The 12,470-nt window shown below is 39.1% G+C and overlaps 4 protein-coding genes across 7 annotated transcripts in view; 3 read left to right on the top strand and 1 right to left on the bottom strand.

Annotated features, from left to right (window-relative positions):
* The first annotated feature begins 605 nt into the window (after window positions 1-605).
* LOC119909233 (rho GTPase-activating protein 11B-like) lies at window positions 606-4,086 on the top strand. 2 transcript variants are annotated; one of them, XM_038727341.1, is made up of 8 exons: window positions 606-877; window positions 949-1,045; window positions 1,266-1,522; window positions 2,556-2,707; window positions 2,789-2,890; window positions 3,027-3,200; window positions 3,320-3,364; window positions 3,716-3,803. In XM_038727341.1, exons 1-7 carry the CDS (start codon window positions 702-704, stop codon window positions 3,358-3,360), a joined length of 999 nt encoding a protein of 332 aa, XP_038583269.1. In that variant the 5' UTR covers window positions 606-701; the 3' UTR covers window positions 3,361-3,364; window positions 3,716-3,803. The 2 variants fall into 2 exon arrangements, with proteins under 2 accessions (XP_038583269.1, XP_038583268.1); XM_038727340.1 differs by having other exon boundaries at window positions 607-877; window positions 3,283-3,364; window positions 3,716-4,086.
* Window positions 4,087-5,609: 1,523 nt separating this feature from the next.
* Window positions 5,610-9,548, top strand: LOC119909234 (neuroendocrine protein 7B2). Of its 2 annotated transcripts, none has more exons than XM_038727343.1 (6): window positions 5,610-5,677; window positions 6,054-6,279; window positions 6,730-6,879; window positions 7,124-7,233; window positions 7,908-7,961; window positions 8,192-9,548. In XM_038727343.1, exons 2-6 carry the CDS (start codon window positions 6,054-6,056, stop codon window positions 8,318-8,320), a joined length of 669 nt encoding a protein of 222 aa, XP_038583271.1. In that variant the 5' UTR covers window positions 5,610-5,677; the 3' UTR covers window positions 8,321-9,548. The 2 variants fall into 2 exon arrangements, with proteins under 2 accessions (XP_038583271.1, XP_038583270.1); XM_038727342.1 differs by having other exon boundaries at window positions 7,121-7,233.
* Window positions 9,549-9,655: 107 nt separating this feature from the next.
* Window positions 9,656-10,906, top strand: grem1a (gremlin 1a, DAN family BMP antagonist). The gene is made up of 2 exons (XM_038727423.1): window positions 9,656-9,782; window positions 9,931-10,906. Exon 2 carries the CDS (start codon window positions 9,939-9,941, stop codon window positions 10,473-10,475), a length of 537 nt encoding a protein of 178 aa, XP_038583351.1. The 5' UTR covers window positions 9,656-9,782; window positions 9,931-9,938; the 3' UTR covers window positions 10,476-10,906.
* A 7-nt stretch (window positions 10,907-10,913) lies between these two features.
* fmn1 (formin 1) overlaps window positions 10,914-12,470 on the bottom strand; it is a 29,144-nt gene continuing 27,587 nt past the window's right edge. For both annotated transcript variants that reach the window (XM_038727421.1, XM_038727422.1), the window contains 3 exons: window positions 12,162-12,311; window positions 11,629-11,710; window positions 10,914-11,334 (listed from right to left, as the gene is read on the bottom strand). In XM_038727421.1, the coding sequence (XP_038583349.1) occupies window positions 11,290-11,334; window positions 11,629-11,710; window positions 12,162-12,311 (277 nt within the window). In that variant the 3' untranslated portion in view covers window positions 10,914-11,289. The remainder of the gene's footprint in view (window positions 11,335-11,628; window positions 11,711-12,161; window positions 12,312-12,470) is intronic.

Below are 12,470 nucleotides of genomic sequence, written 5' to 3'. Positions count from 1 at the left end.
CTTTATATATCGATCCTTTTATTGATCCTACAGAAAGAATCGTTGGCATCAGAAATATCGATAATGATCTTCACTAATCTACAGCCAAACATCATGGTCTATAAGCTCATCATATGTTTGTAGCATTGCTGTCCTGTGAGAACCAGGTATCCCTAAAAAGTGTGTTGATGCATTTTCCAGCTGTTCCAGGACAGTTTTAAATAGTTTATTTAACTCAGCTTAAGGAGTAAGATAATTTTCTCAACACATAAAGTAACTTATCACATAAATTTTAACACTAAATTTGGAGATATATAGTTTTCACTAGTCAAGGTATGAAAAATTGTAATCTGAAAAGTAACTAGTAACTAAAGCCATCAGTAAAAACTTTAATATTTGCCTTTGAGATGCAAAAGTTAAAATGAAAATAATCATGTGAAGTATAAGTACCTTGAATTTGAACGTAAGGACAGTAATTGTATTGCTGAAGCTGAAGTGATAGTTGGTATATAGTTGAAAGCTCATATTTACCACCTTCCCTGTTTGAACCTGAACACAGCACTTTTCCTTCCTTGTCACCTTTGCCACAGGTGATATGGATGAGCATAATAAAGCCTGACTCTTTCATTCACCAGTGAATATACTAAGTGAGTAACAGAGATTGTAGTGTCACAGTCAAAATTGTGTAGTTTTGGACTTGGACACATTTGGATATTTAAAGCATGAAGGTTACAAACAGTAATGTAATTCAGTTTCACCTTGAAGTTATTTATGGGATAACTGTGAAGAGCTTTGAGAAGAAAAAGGAGAGGCTGGTCATCGGTGTTTCAAAGGTCTTTGGGGTTCCTCTGGAAAATGTACCCAGGCAATACATTCCTGAGTTTGGACTGGTGCCCTGGTGAGTAGCAGGATTAGGATGTTTGTCAAATAAAATCTGTCAGACTGATCCTTTTTCTTTTTGAACAACAGCTTTTTGGTGGATGCTTGTTCATTTCTTCTGGAGCGTGCTAGGACTGTAGGCCTGTTCAGAAAACCGGGCTCTCTTCCTCGCATTAAGACCCTCAAGGTGAGATTTTAACATTTTGTAGATGTTAAATATCATTTCTACTCTGGTAATATCGCCATCTGGTGGTTAGAGCCAACACTAATCTGTCAGCTGTGTCTCAATTAGATTTGTGACTAAACAAGTTATGTGATGCTGCATGTAGCCTATGGTGTTAATGATGTGACCTTTTTTTATTCTGGCAAGATAAAGATAGTGTCGCATTTTTCTGTGTCTGTTACAGGACAAGCTGAATTGTCAAGAGGGGTGTCTATCCACAGCCCACCCCTACGACGTGGCAACTCTAATCAAACAGTTTTGCAGGGAGCTGCCGGAGCCTTTGTTTCCCACAGAGCTCCACACAGCTCTACTTGAAGCCCAGGCGCTGCCCAACCTGCAGGACAGGACTTCAGCCCTTCAGCTGCTGTCCTGTTTGCTACCTGCCAGAAACTTCTCCTGTCTGCATTACCTGTTTGACTTTCTCTGCAAAGTCTCCCAGAGGTTTGAAAGAATATAACATGGGGAAATTAAAACCTTGTAGATAAAGAGTTCAGGGCACATGACAGTACTTCAGTCTGCACTGGAGGAAGCTCTAACCAGAATCGGGCTGACGTAAAGTTTGCTTCACCATGCACCAGTGTGTTTATATAAAGCTGAACTTGATTTGATTTTGGCATTGGATCTGCTGTTAGTCAAATAGATAACACCAATGTTTAAGTTCTGAAACTAACAGTCACTGAAGCTATGCTCATCTGTCAGGTGTTGTCAGCCTGTGGTCCTCAACACTTGTGCCCAAACTGAACAATGGTGTACCTTTTTACCTGACGCATATCTGCAGCAAAGTGAGAATTTTAAACACTAAATGTCAGATTTAAAGCTGCCATCTGGGCGACAAGCTGGACTCTATTGCTTTATTTTTGCCATTTTAATGTCCTGTTAGTCAGTTTTATGTGGCCCAAAATCAGCAAAATCAAGTTTAACTTACAGGGCTTTACAAAAATCACCATCAACATACAACTTCGCTGATCAATCCAGATGAAGGGAAAACTCCAAAAAAGAAGCCACTGTTTCTAGGTTACCTTATCGGCTAGGTGAAAAGAGCACCACAGTCATACTTGTTGTTTCTAGTTGGGCAAAATCTGTATGGCAGGTTATGACAGAACAACAGTCCGTTGGCCCTTGTCTGATTAAAGAAGAAAAGCAGTAGGCAGTGACGTCTCTTACTCCGTCATAATCATGGCATTTATAGGCCTATTCTGGGGTCGGGATGTTAAATAGGCTACAATTAGTTTAATTTTACACTTAAACAGCAAGGTAACTGTAACTACACTTGAGTAACTTGCATTAGTATTGCATGTTCACACAAGTGGTTGCCTACCATTTGTCTGCTTGTAACCCCTCACTGCCATTTTCCCCTTTTACAGAATAAGCTAAAAGTACAGGATGTTCTTCTGACATGATTTTACTAATGTTCCAGTGGCAGGATGAGCACATGCTAATGATTTTATTTCATGTGTTTTTGTCCTGCTGTCAGATGCACTGACAACTTGATGACCAGCTCCAACCTCGCTACAGTCTTCGCTCCGTGTCTTTTGCCGCCTCCCAACAAGGCAGAGATGTCTGAAGGGAGACTTGAACTCAGAGTTCTTGTCCTGCGCACATTCATCGAAAATCCTGACTTATTCGGTAATAAACCAAGCTTTCTGTCTAGGCACTGTTTAATTAAGGGTATTTGAACAGACTGGATATCTGCAATTATTTTGGTAGGTGTGATTCCTAAAGCTGTAATGGACAGTATGGAGTTTCTGATGAATTTCCATCTTCTAAAAGATGAAAAGAGAAGGCCAAAAAAAAGACACAGTTTCAAAGGTAAAAAAAGATGTAAGCCATTGGAAACGTTGTGCTACTAAAATAGATCTGTGTCATTGGCTTCTTTTCAACTTAAGGCCTTCTGTGTGCTTTAATGTTTTTTTTTATTTTTTATTTTTTTTTCAAATACTCAAAGTAATGCAGTCTGGTAAGACAGCCTCCTGGATTCAAGGAAGGTCAAAGGTCAGGCCTACAGTCTCTGAGCAGAACCAAGGGTCCATCTCAGGAGAGAGAAAATCGCTCAGGAGGAGCCTCGGCCTGGAGACTTTCCCTAATGTCCAGCTCTTTAGGACCTTTATGCCTTTTGCAGGTAAACACAATGTCAAACAAGTTCTGATGGATGAGAATTTTTAATTTTTTACTGAATGCAATGATAAAAAAAATTGTTTCAGACCAAACTCTCAAACCTGCAACGGTTTTATTGGACAGTCCCCCCAAACATGCATGCAAGACCCTGCAAGAGAGACTAAAAAGGTAAATTATAAAAGCTTGTTAATTTCACAGGATTTCTTTAGTGTCAAACCAACTGAGTAATTAGATAGCCCTGAAATTGGTGATTTAAGACTGAGAATGTTTTTTACAAAATGTGAAATCTAGCATTTTGAGAACTAACTGGAGAGACTGTAGGGAGATGATGCAGTTTTGTTTTTTGTGCTTTTTTGAGTATATAGTATCATAAGCTGATTGGTGAACGATGACAGAATTGTACAAGTACTTTGAACTTTGTATTGACTGTATGTATAAAAAAAAAAAATACAATAAACTTCTAAATGTAATACACATAATCTGATGATTCTTTGGTTTGTGTGTCTTCTTTGTTTTAAGAGATCTGCATTTGGGTCATTACTCGAGATCCTCCAAAGGACCAGATGCAGGCAGCTCTCCTGTTCTCATTGGTGTCGGGAAACTAGCATTGTGGAGAAGATCCACTTCACTATATTATAAATATTAAGAAGCTGCCATGTGGGTGGCCCCACATTACTGCAGAATTTTATGATCCGGTGATGCCTGACAGCCCAGTTTATTTAAAGTTGTCTTAGAGCAGTTTAGAGTCTTTAGATATCTTAAGTTACATTTTAACATTCTACGTTTTAATTAATTTATGCATTTGACTACTTCACACAAGGACTGCTGGATTTACGTTTCACAATACTTTTTTCAAATGAATAAATGTGTTTGTTTTTTTTTACTTACTACTTGATACTTCATTCTTTAAATATATGTAGAAGCATTTTAAAGTGCATATCTGTGGAGGTTTAAGAACAAAACAGTTTGGACATGCAGCAATTTACTGACCACAGAGCTTCATTAAAGCAATCCACATGAGTTAAACAAATCAGTTAAAACATATTATTTAAACCCCGAAATAAGCCCAAATCCAATGATAGAGAATTATGATTGAAATGAAATAATGGGCAACATATTACATCACCATCAGAGGTCACAAGTGGCCATACGAAGCTTCTGAGCAATACAGGATGAAGGAAGAAAAAATATATACAAAAATAAACCGATACAGCTAGATATAGCTACTCAGCAAAAAATGTCCCCTCACAACTGCTCTTATTTTCAGAAAAGTCAATGTGTTAATATTTGTATGAACATAAAAAGATTCAACAACTGAGACATAAATTGAACAAAGTTTCACAGACGTGTGAGAAACAGAAATGGAAAAATGTGTCTCTGAACCAAGGGGGGCTCAAAATCTAAAGTAACAATCAATATCTGGTGTGGCCCTGTAGTCCTGTGCAGGTGTTGTGTATGTGGCCAATTGTGCCACTGCGAGGACGATTAGCTCTCCTTCCTGCCTCCCTGTAGTGCTTTCTTAGGCATCTCACAGTACAAACATAGCATTTTATTGCCCTGGCAACATCGGCAGTCCTAATGCCTCCTTGCAGCATACAAAAGGCATGTTCACACAAATGAGCAGGGACCCTGAGCATCTTTCCATTGGTGTTTTTCCAGATTTACTAGAAAGGCCTCTTTAGTGTTCTTAGTTTTTATAACTGTGACCTTAATTGCCTACCAACCATATGCTGTTAGGATCTTAACGACAATTCCACAGGTGCATATTCGTTGATTGTTTATGGGACATTGAACAAGTATGAAAAACACTGTTTACACCCTTTACAATAAAGATTTGTAAAGTTGTTTGGATTTTTACAGAATTATCTTTAAATCTAGTGTCCTGAAAAGGGGATATTTATTTTATTGCTGTGTTTATATAGAGGTAGATATTTAAATATAGGATATATAGAGGAATAAATATAGAAATAAAATATTGGATAAAACTGGATTTGTCTTTTACGTTTTGTATTGGCCTGTATGCATTCAACACGCCTTTCTTTCCCGACACCTGTGATTATTCTCAGTGCTCTGCTGTTTTTGTGTCTTATACAAATAACTGTCAGCCAATGAAAAGGGAGGATTTTTTTTTGTATCTTAGCAACTGCATCTGAACCATGACGTGAGGCGGAGCGCATCCCCCCGCAAGGTTGCATAATGCTTTTCCTTCAAAATAAAGTAGGAGAAAAATGAACCGGGGAAAACAAAGCGTTCGGGCCAATGATTTTAGAACAACAATGAAGCATTCAAATCTAAATTCATGCAAAACCAACTTAAATGAATGAATGAAGAATTAATTTGCGAAAAACAGATTTTTAAATCTCCTTTTACACCGTGTTTGTGAGGCAAGCTTTTAATCTGGAAACCGGAAATTCGAGTTTGTATTTTGGACAACTTGACAGAGGTCTTGCGAAGTAGGCAAGTCCCATCAGCGCTGATACGGTAAGAAAAAAATACATCGAAATTCCTTGTTGTTATCTGAGATGTTTTCTAGTAATAAAATTATACACGTCATCAAATAAATTTAATTAAATGCAGCTGGTATACATTTCTGTTTGATAGCCATATCATCCTAGGCTATTTATAGACTATTTACATCGGCCTAACTGCCTCTGTTTACAGAGCACCCAAGGCTTTATTCCATTCAGGATGTCTATTACTGTTTCAATTAGCCATAATAAGAGATAGCTAACGTTAAAAATCCTTCGCAATCTATCCTTAGGCTATTATGTGCTCTTTTTTGTAATTACCCAACCATGTCTTAATAGGATACAGCATATGTGTTACACGCCTAAATCGATTGTTTTCTTCCCCGCAGATGACAGAAATGGGCTCGGCGGTGCGGTTATCGTTGCTCGGCCTCTTCCTGTGCACGCAGCTCGGCAGGGCTCCAGCCCGCAGTCCCCGCACGGCGGACCAGGTGTCTGAGGCCGACATCCAGCGGCTCCTGCACGGCGTCATGGAGCAGCTGGGCATCGCTCGGCCCAGGGTGGAGTATCCCGCCCACCAGGCCACCAACATTGTCGGGCCTCAGAGCATACAGGGTAGGCTGTGTTGAGTCTATTTCTAAACGTGAGAGTCTTTTACATTAACAGTCGACGAGCCAATTGAAACGGACATTCCCAGGGAGATGTGGATGTGGTCTTTCTGTAACTACTTAGGCCTACTTTTTCAACACACACAAACACAAATTCCTTATAGCCTACCGCAGACAAAGCATGTAGGCTAGACAACAAAACAAGGAGACAAATACTAATGTAAATTTACAAATTTAATTATAATTGCTTCAGATGAGGTTTAATCCTCTGCTGAAACAATTATTAAAAACCCAAACCTTTCGAGAACTATCTTTGAACACAATATTGTCATATATGACAAAATTGTAAAGGCTTCATTGATGCCTGTGCTTGTATCATGAAGCTTTTTTTTTCTAGCTGGTGGTGCTTCTGGTTGATGTTCTTGTGGTGATTGTAGTGCTTGTTTTCCTCCACAAGGTGGTGCTCACGAGGGGTTGCAGCACCTCGGTCCCCTTGGCAACATCCCCAACATCGTGGCAGAGCTGACAGGCGACAATGTTCCCAAAGACTTCAGCGATGACCACGGCTACCCAGACCCTCCAAACCCCTGCCCCCTGGGAAAGACAGGTTGACGCTCTTGTTCTGAACACATTGTTTATAAACACACTAATGTCTCAGTGTGAAAATCAGGGCAAATGTCGCCTTTAATGCTGCCACAGTGCCAATTCTTTCCATTCTTTTTTGGAAGTGACAAGGCAAAATAACCCCTTTCTGATTTATTTCTGGTGTTTTCTGCAACCCTGATGAACAGTTAAGATGATGCGTTCTCTTCTTCTTCTTCTCTGTCTGCTCTTCCTCACATTCACAGCAGCAGATGGCTGTTTGGAAAATGCTCCTGACACAGCTGAGTTCAGCAGAGAGTTTCAAAAACACCAGCACCTATTTGACCCAGAGCACGACTACCCAGCCCTGGCGAAGTGGGTGAGTACAGAGTAGGATTGGAACTAATAATTATTAGTATCATCACAGATCAGTGATAAGTTTAACTACAGTTTCAAATGGCTTCTTTTGTCCAAACAACACTCCAACACCCAAAGATATTCAAGTTACAATGATATAAAGGATAGTGAAATATTATGAGTGATATTATTGTGCAGAAATACCTCATTAACATTCTCCCCTTTTTCAAACGCACATAAAGTAAGCCTTCAGCAACTACATGAGACACAATATCAGGTGCATACCACAACAATTGTAGCATTAATATCTCATCACATTTAGAGTTTAAATGCCTTATTGTAAGTTAAGAGTGTGTTTTAGTGCTATACAACAAGTGTAGCGTAGTGTAGAGAAATCCTCTCGTCTTTTTCTCTCTGAATGTTTGGAACATGCTGTCACAGCTTTGGTTTCTCATGCTGGCGACTTCTTCAAAACAAAATGAACACAAGGCTTTTGCCATTTCAAAGTTCAAACAAAACATATTTTTTGGTAGGTCTGGCCTTCAGAAATCATTCATTCACCTTTCATTGTTTTTATTCCCTGAAAAGGCATTCAGGCAATTTGTTGACTGTAATTTAGGAACAAAGGAACTGGCTGTAAAACAACAGATACACGATTTAATGTCTGAAAACTGTTTTTTCTGCGTGTCCTTTCAGAACAAGGAGCTTTTGTACCAAAAACTGAAAGGAGGCCCGAAAAGGAGAAAAAGGGTATAGTGTTTTTTTCCCCTCTTCTTTTGTAGTGTTATTTCTGAGAAACCACATCACAAGCACTGAAGAGAGAGAAGTACTCACTGCTTTACATGTGAAGGGATATTTTCTGAACCTTACTTCGAAACTCACATTTTTATTCAGATTTATATCTATATGGTCAGACGTTAAGTATTTACGTACATGTTTACAGTGTGTATAGCGATATTTTTCTTTCTGCCTCCCTGCAGAGTGTCAACCCGTATTTAAAGGGCCAGAGGTTGGACAATGTGGTCGCCAAAAAATCTGTTCCTCACTTCTCTGAGGAAGAGGAGGAAGAGGCACCGACCGCCTCTGCTGCCAGCAAATCCACAACCTAAACTCCTGCACCTGCAACACCGACTGTAATATTAAAGCGTACTCTTGGTTTTTAACTCTACATATTTAAGCATTTTGGTTGACAAGCAATGGGATTGTGACTTCAGTGCAAGTACTGAAAAATAAGAACGATTTTTGAAGTTGTTCACACTTTTTTATTGTAATGCAGAAATATTAATTGGCCCAGATCCTGTTCAATAATTAGCCACAACATCTGTCTCACAACTTTTGCTCTTATTTTTAACATATGGGCTTGAATGGTAGACCGTAACAGTACATCTTCCCATGATAAAGCATTACGATCCGAGAGCTTGGTCCATGGAAACAACATTTTATGGCCTTGTTGACAATCTGTGACCCTCATCTGTCATCATGGGGAGTAAATTTTAGCTCATGATAAAAAACAAAATGCAAAATCTCAACACACTGTTATTACTCTGAAGTTAGAAAGATTATCTTGGAGAGAAAATATCTACATCCTAATAAATTTCTTTGAGCATTAATGCTTACACCTTCGAGTGTGATACAGAAATTGGAAAGAGCTCTGACTGAAAAAGGTCTGGCGGACCTTCTGTGTTGTACAGTGTTAACTTCAATAGTGAGCCAAATATTATAGTTTAAATATCTGGTAAGAATATTCAGGATTTAAGCCATTTATAGGGGATATAAATGTTTCTTATACCAACCAATTTTAAAGCATGTATAGAGCCACAGTTCCAGAGATTCAACCATTTAACCCAAAATGCTAAAATACAATGTGTTAAGAACTTGTCTGGCAGTGTATAGGATATCTACAACTGTATTATAAAAAGAAGTTGTATAAAGATATATTAATTTGGAGGAATATTGAATGACAAAGTTATTATTACTCGTGACTGTACAGAGATCATTTTACCCGCACTCTGAAGTTTCTAAAGTTACTTTTTTTTATGTCTCAATATAACCATATAATCACCTCTGTGTCTTGAAGCAAATATTCCATACAGATCATATTCTTAGAAGCCAATTGTAAGTGGTTGTAGCTTTGCTTTGTCATGTAAGGGATGACTGTTAACTAAGTCACTGTAGCATGGCAAATATTGTAAACGTTATTCTGATTAGTATCTATTCACTTCACCACACTGCAGTAATACAGGCAGCAATTAATCTGTCTGGGGTCACTTCATGTTGTTTGTGTTATGTTTTTTGTTCTGTAATGTCAAATAAACGATTTATCTGCATTGACAAAACTTGGAGTTGGATTTTTTCCCCCTCTCAAAAAGATAAGGCAAGGATCAGGGTTTTCTTTGGGGTGGGGAGTGGGGGCGTGTTCTGCTGAAGCTCTGAAGCTCAAAACAGTTTAGAAAACTCCTCAGTGTGTTATTCATAAAGCCACTACAGAGGACGCAGGAACGGAAGGAGAAACACATACTGTAAACTGTCTGACTGGATAAAGTTTTCGTGAGGAGCTGAAATACAAAACACGTAAGTCAGTCTTTATTAAATTAACGTCCTAAATGATCACGTTTGAAAAATAAAACAAGCGCACCGCTTGTTTGGTGCATAATGTGCGCGTAAGAGCTGTGCGTAAAGTTATCACCATCAATGACTGACTTTTGTTCCCCCCTTTCAGTTTCAAAGATGAAGACGCCATCAGTACTGATCTCTGCAGTTTTGGCGCTGCTGCTCAGCCCGCTGAGGAGTACTGCTGCTGTCACCTATCAAGGCGCTTTCCCACATCCAAACAAATACAACCCAAACGAGTCGGATAGATGCCTTCAGCCCGCCATCAGTGGACTAATTTCCCGCGGGAATGGGCCTGTAACCTCGACCGACGAAGTGCTGGAGTCCAGTCAGGAAGCGCTCCACGTCACGGAGCGCCGGTACCTGCGTCTGGATTGGTGCAAGACGCAGCCGCTAAAGCAGACCATCCAGGAGGAGGGCTGCCTGAGCCGCACCATCATCAACCGGTTCTGCTACGGACAGTGCAACTCCTTCTACATCCCGAGGCATAATTACCAGGACGGAGAAGCCTTTCAGTCCTGCTCTGCCTGCAAACCCAAAACCTTCAGCACCATCACTTACACCCTCTTCTGTCCGGGGCAGACCCCCAGCACCAGGAAGAAACGGGTCCAGCGCGTGAAGCTGTGCCGCTGCACAACAGTAGATACGGATTAAATGCAAACTAATGCATCCTGGTCCTCTTCCACTGGAGGAAAAGGGCAGCTTTGTGAAAGAAAAAAAACGGAAAGTGTATTTTGCTTAAAGGACACATGAGAATAAAGTGGGAGGTGAGGAATTTACCTGGGCCATTCTTTAATCAGTAATTTACCACTAATTTTGCTTACAGACATCATACATAAGTGGTTTATTCAGGTGGCACGTTCCTTCTAAGGTGACTTGCTTGTGTTTCAGTTTAAAGCAGACTGGTTTGTAACAACATGCAGGATATTGGCTGTGCAACATGTGTACCTTTTCAGAGTGTGTATATGGACACATCTCCAAAGGACTCAGATGTTTATTGTTTCCACTGTGTGGGATGTGTGAGTTTAATATATGTATCATTTACTGTATAGCTGCTTGTAAATAAAACAGTTTTCAACCTATTACATCACATATTTTCCAGATTAGTGATTTTATTAGTGGTAAAACACTGTAAAGATTAGATTTTACATGTCAGAATCAATGCAAAACCATGCACCAATGCTAACCCTAAGTGCAATATAAGAATCTATACACAGTTGAAGCCATTTCTGATGTCTAAATATTGCACAATTATTATTTTTTAATCTTTTAAATTTAAAGACATTTTTAAGTAGCAAATTATATTACATAAAGTTCTCAGTTGATGAATGCAAGTACATTATGGACATAAGAATATAAAACTAATAAACAAATAAAACTGAAAAACATCGATTGGGTCTCATATTGTCTGATCCAGCTCGGTGAAGATGGCTGTGTGACCGCAGCATTTTTATACCTCCTGAGTTTCTTAAGTTGAAGATATGTTGGCTTCTTTCTGGCGAAGTCGCTCTTTCTGTTGGGAGCAAATTAGGATTATCCTTATAAATAGAGTTGAGAACATTGCAGTCTATTAATGTACTAATGTATGTACTGTCTGAGTAAGAAAATATTTCCTATAGAAACTTATTTTGGCTGTTTAAATACAGCCTAAGGTGGTCTAAGATTTTAATGTGGATCTGCACTGCATGTTCGAGACCTGGTTTACAAAATGTTTCCTTGTGTGTTTTTACCCACAGAAGCAAAATACACAGAGAAGAAAACCCTCTTTGCCTTTTAAGCATATTGACTGTACTGAATCCTGTCTTACCAGGCTGTTGGGGTTGATCTTTCTGGTCTCCACTTTCTTCTCTCCTGTGATCCTGTTCACTGACAGCTGGGCCTCTTTTAATCTGCAAAAACAACGTGTTAAGTTCATTGGTTTAATGGTTTGATAAAACTTTGGCATGTACAGTATATTAAATACAGCATAAATGTAATGAATCAACCAGAAAATTGGTCAAAGTGATCCAATTTAACACAAATAAATTAAGTCAGTTTTAAACTAAAAAGTTTAGTTCAGTCAAACCAAAGACTTCTTCAAGACACAACATAAACCACAATGACATAAGGTAGGGTGTTCCCCTGCAGAGACACAACATAATTTTATCACCAACAGATTAGGGAGCTAATCACTCACGGACAATGACATTTTGTCTGGAATTCATAGTTTGGTGATGAAAAACTTCTTTTCCAGAGATTATTATTATTATTGGAATTGTGAACTGAAACCATTTTTTTGAATTGAATAAATAAAATAGCGGAACTTCAAGAGATGCTCATGCACAGGGCTATCTGATATACCTCTCTTTAGATATGATCTTGTTCTCCCGCTTCCACCTGGCCTTGAAGTCGGCACAAAACTCAAACCAGAGCATGAAAAAATGGCCAGTCGTCACCTCTTTCTCTCCTGACTTGTGCTTCAGTCCAAAGTACAAAGCCAAGTCCTGAAAACTGAACAAGGACAAAAAACCACAATAAAATAACACTAAGGTGTGATTTTATTTCAGTTAATTTGCCACTCAGCTGCTGCTTAAGTTTAACATTCTGCGGCTAGTATACACCACTACTGGTGGCAGTTTAACTGGGAGTGTGTCTCAGTTTGGATAGTTC

Source organism: Micropterus salmoides, unplaced genomic scaffold (genome assembly GCF_014851395.1).
Source record: "Micropterus salmoides isolate LMB-PRFRI ecotype aquatic unplaced genomic scaffold, ASM1485139v1 Ms_hic_scaffold_18, whole genome shotgun sequence".
Classification (NCBI taxonomy): Eukaryota; Metazoa; Chordata; class Actinopteri; order Centrarchiformes; family Centrarchidae; genus Micropterus; species Micropterus salmoides.
Note: the sequence above shows the minus strand (reverse complement) of the source record. Positions and strands in the feature narration are given on the sequence as shown.

Bases quoted from the DNA above. Each gene is read 5' to 3' on its own strand.
- LOC119909233 (XM_038727340.1), top strand. From the start codon at position 702: ATGAAGGTTACAAACAGTAATGTAATTCAGTTTCACCTTGAAGTTATT. The intron at 1,046-1,265 runs GTGAGATTTTAA...TGTCTGTTACAG, and splicing joins CTCGCATTAAGACCCTCAAG to GACAAGCTGAATTGTCAAGA. The intron at 2,708-2,788 runs GTAATAAACCAA...TTATTTTGGTAG, and splicing joins CGAAAATCCTGACTTATTCG to GTGTGATTCCTAAAGCTGTA.
- LOC119909234 (XM_038727342.1), top strand. From the start codon at position 6,054: ATGACAGAAATGGGCTCGGCGGTGCGGTTATCGTTGCTCGGCCTCTTC. The intron at 6,280-6,729 runs GTAGGCTGTGTT...TTCCTCCACAAG, and splicing joins CGGGCCTCAGAGCATACAGG to GTGGTGCTCACGAGGGGTTG. The intron at 7,962-8,191 runs GTATAGTGTTTT...GCCTCCCTGCAG, and splicing joins GCCCGAAAAGGAGAAAAAGG to AGTGTCAACCCGTATTTAAA.
- grem1a (XM_038727423.1), top strand. From the start codon at position 9,939: ATGAAGACGCCATCAGTACTGATCTCTGCAGTTTTGGCGCTGCTGCTC.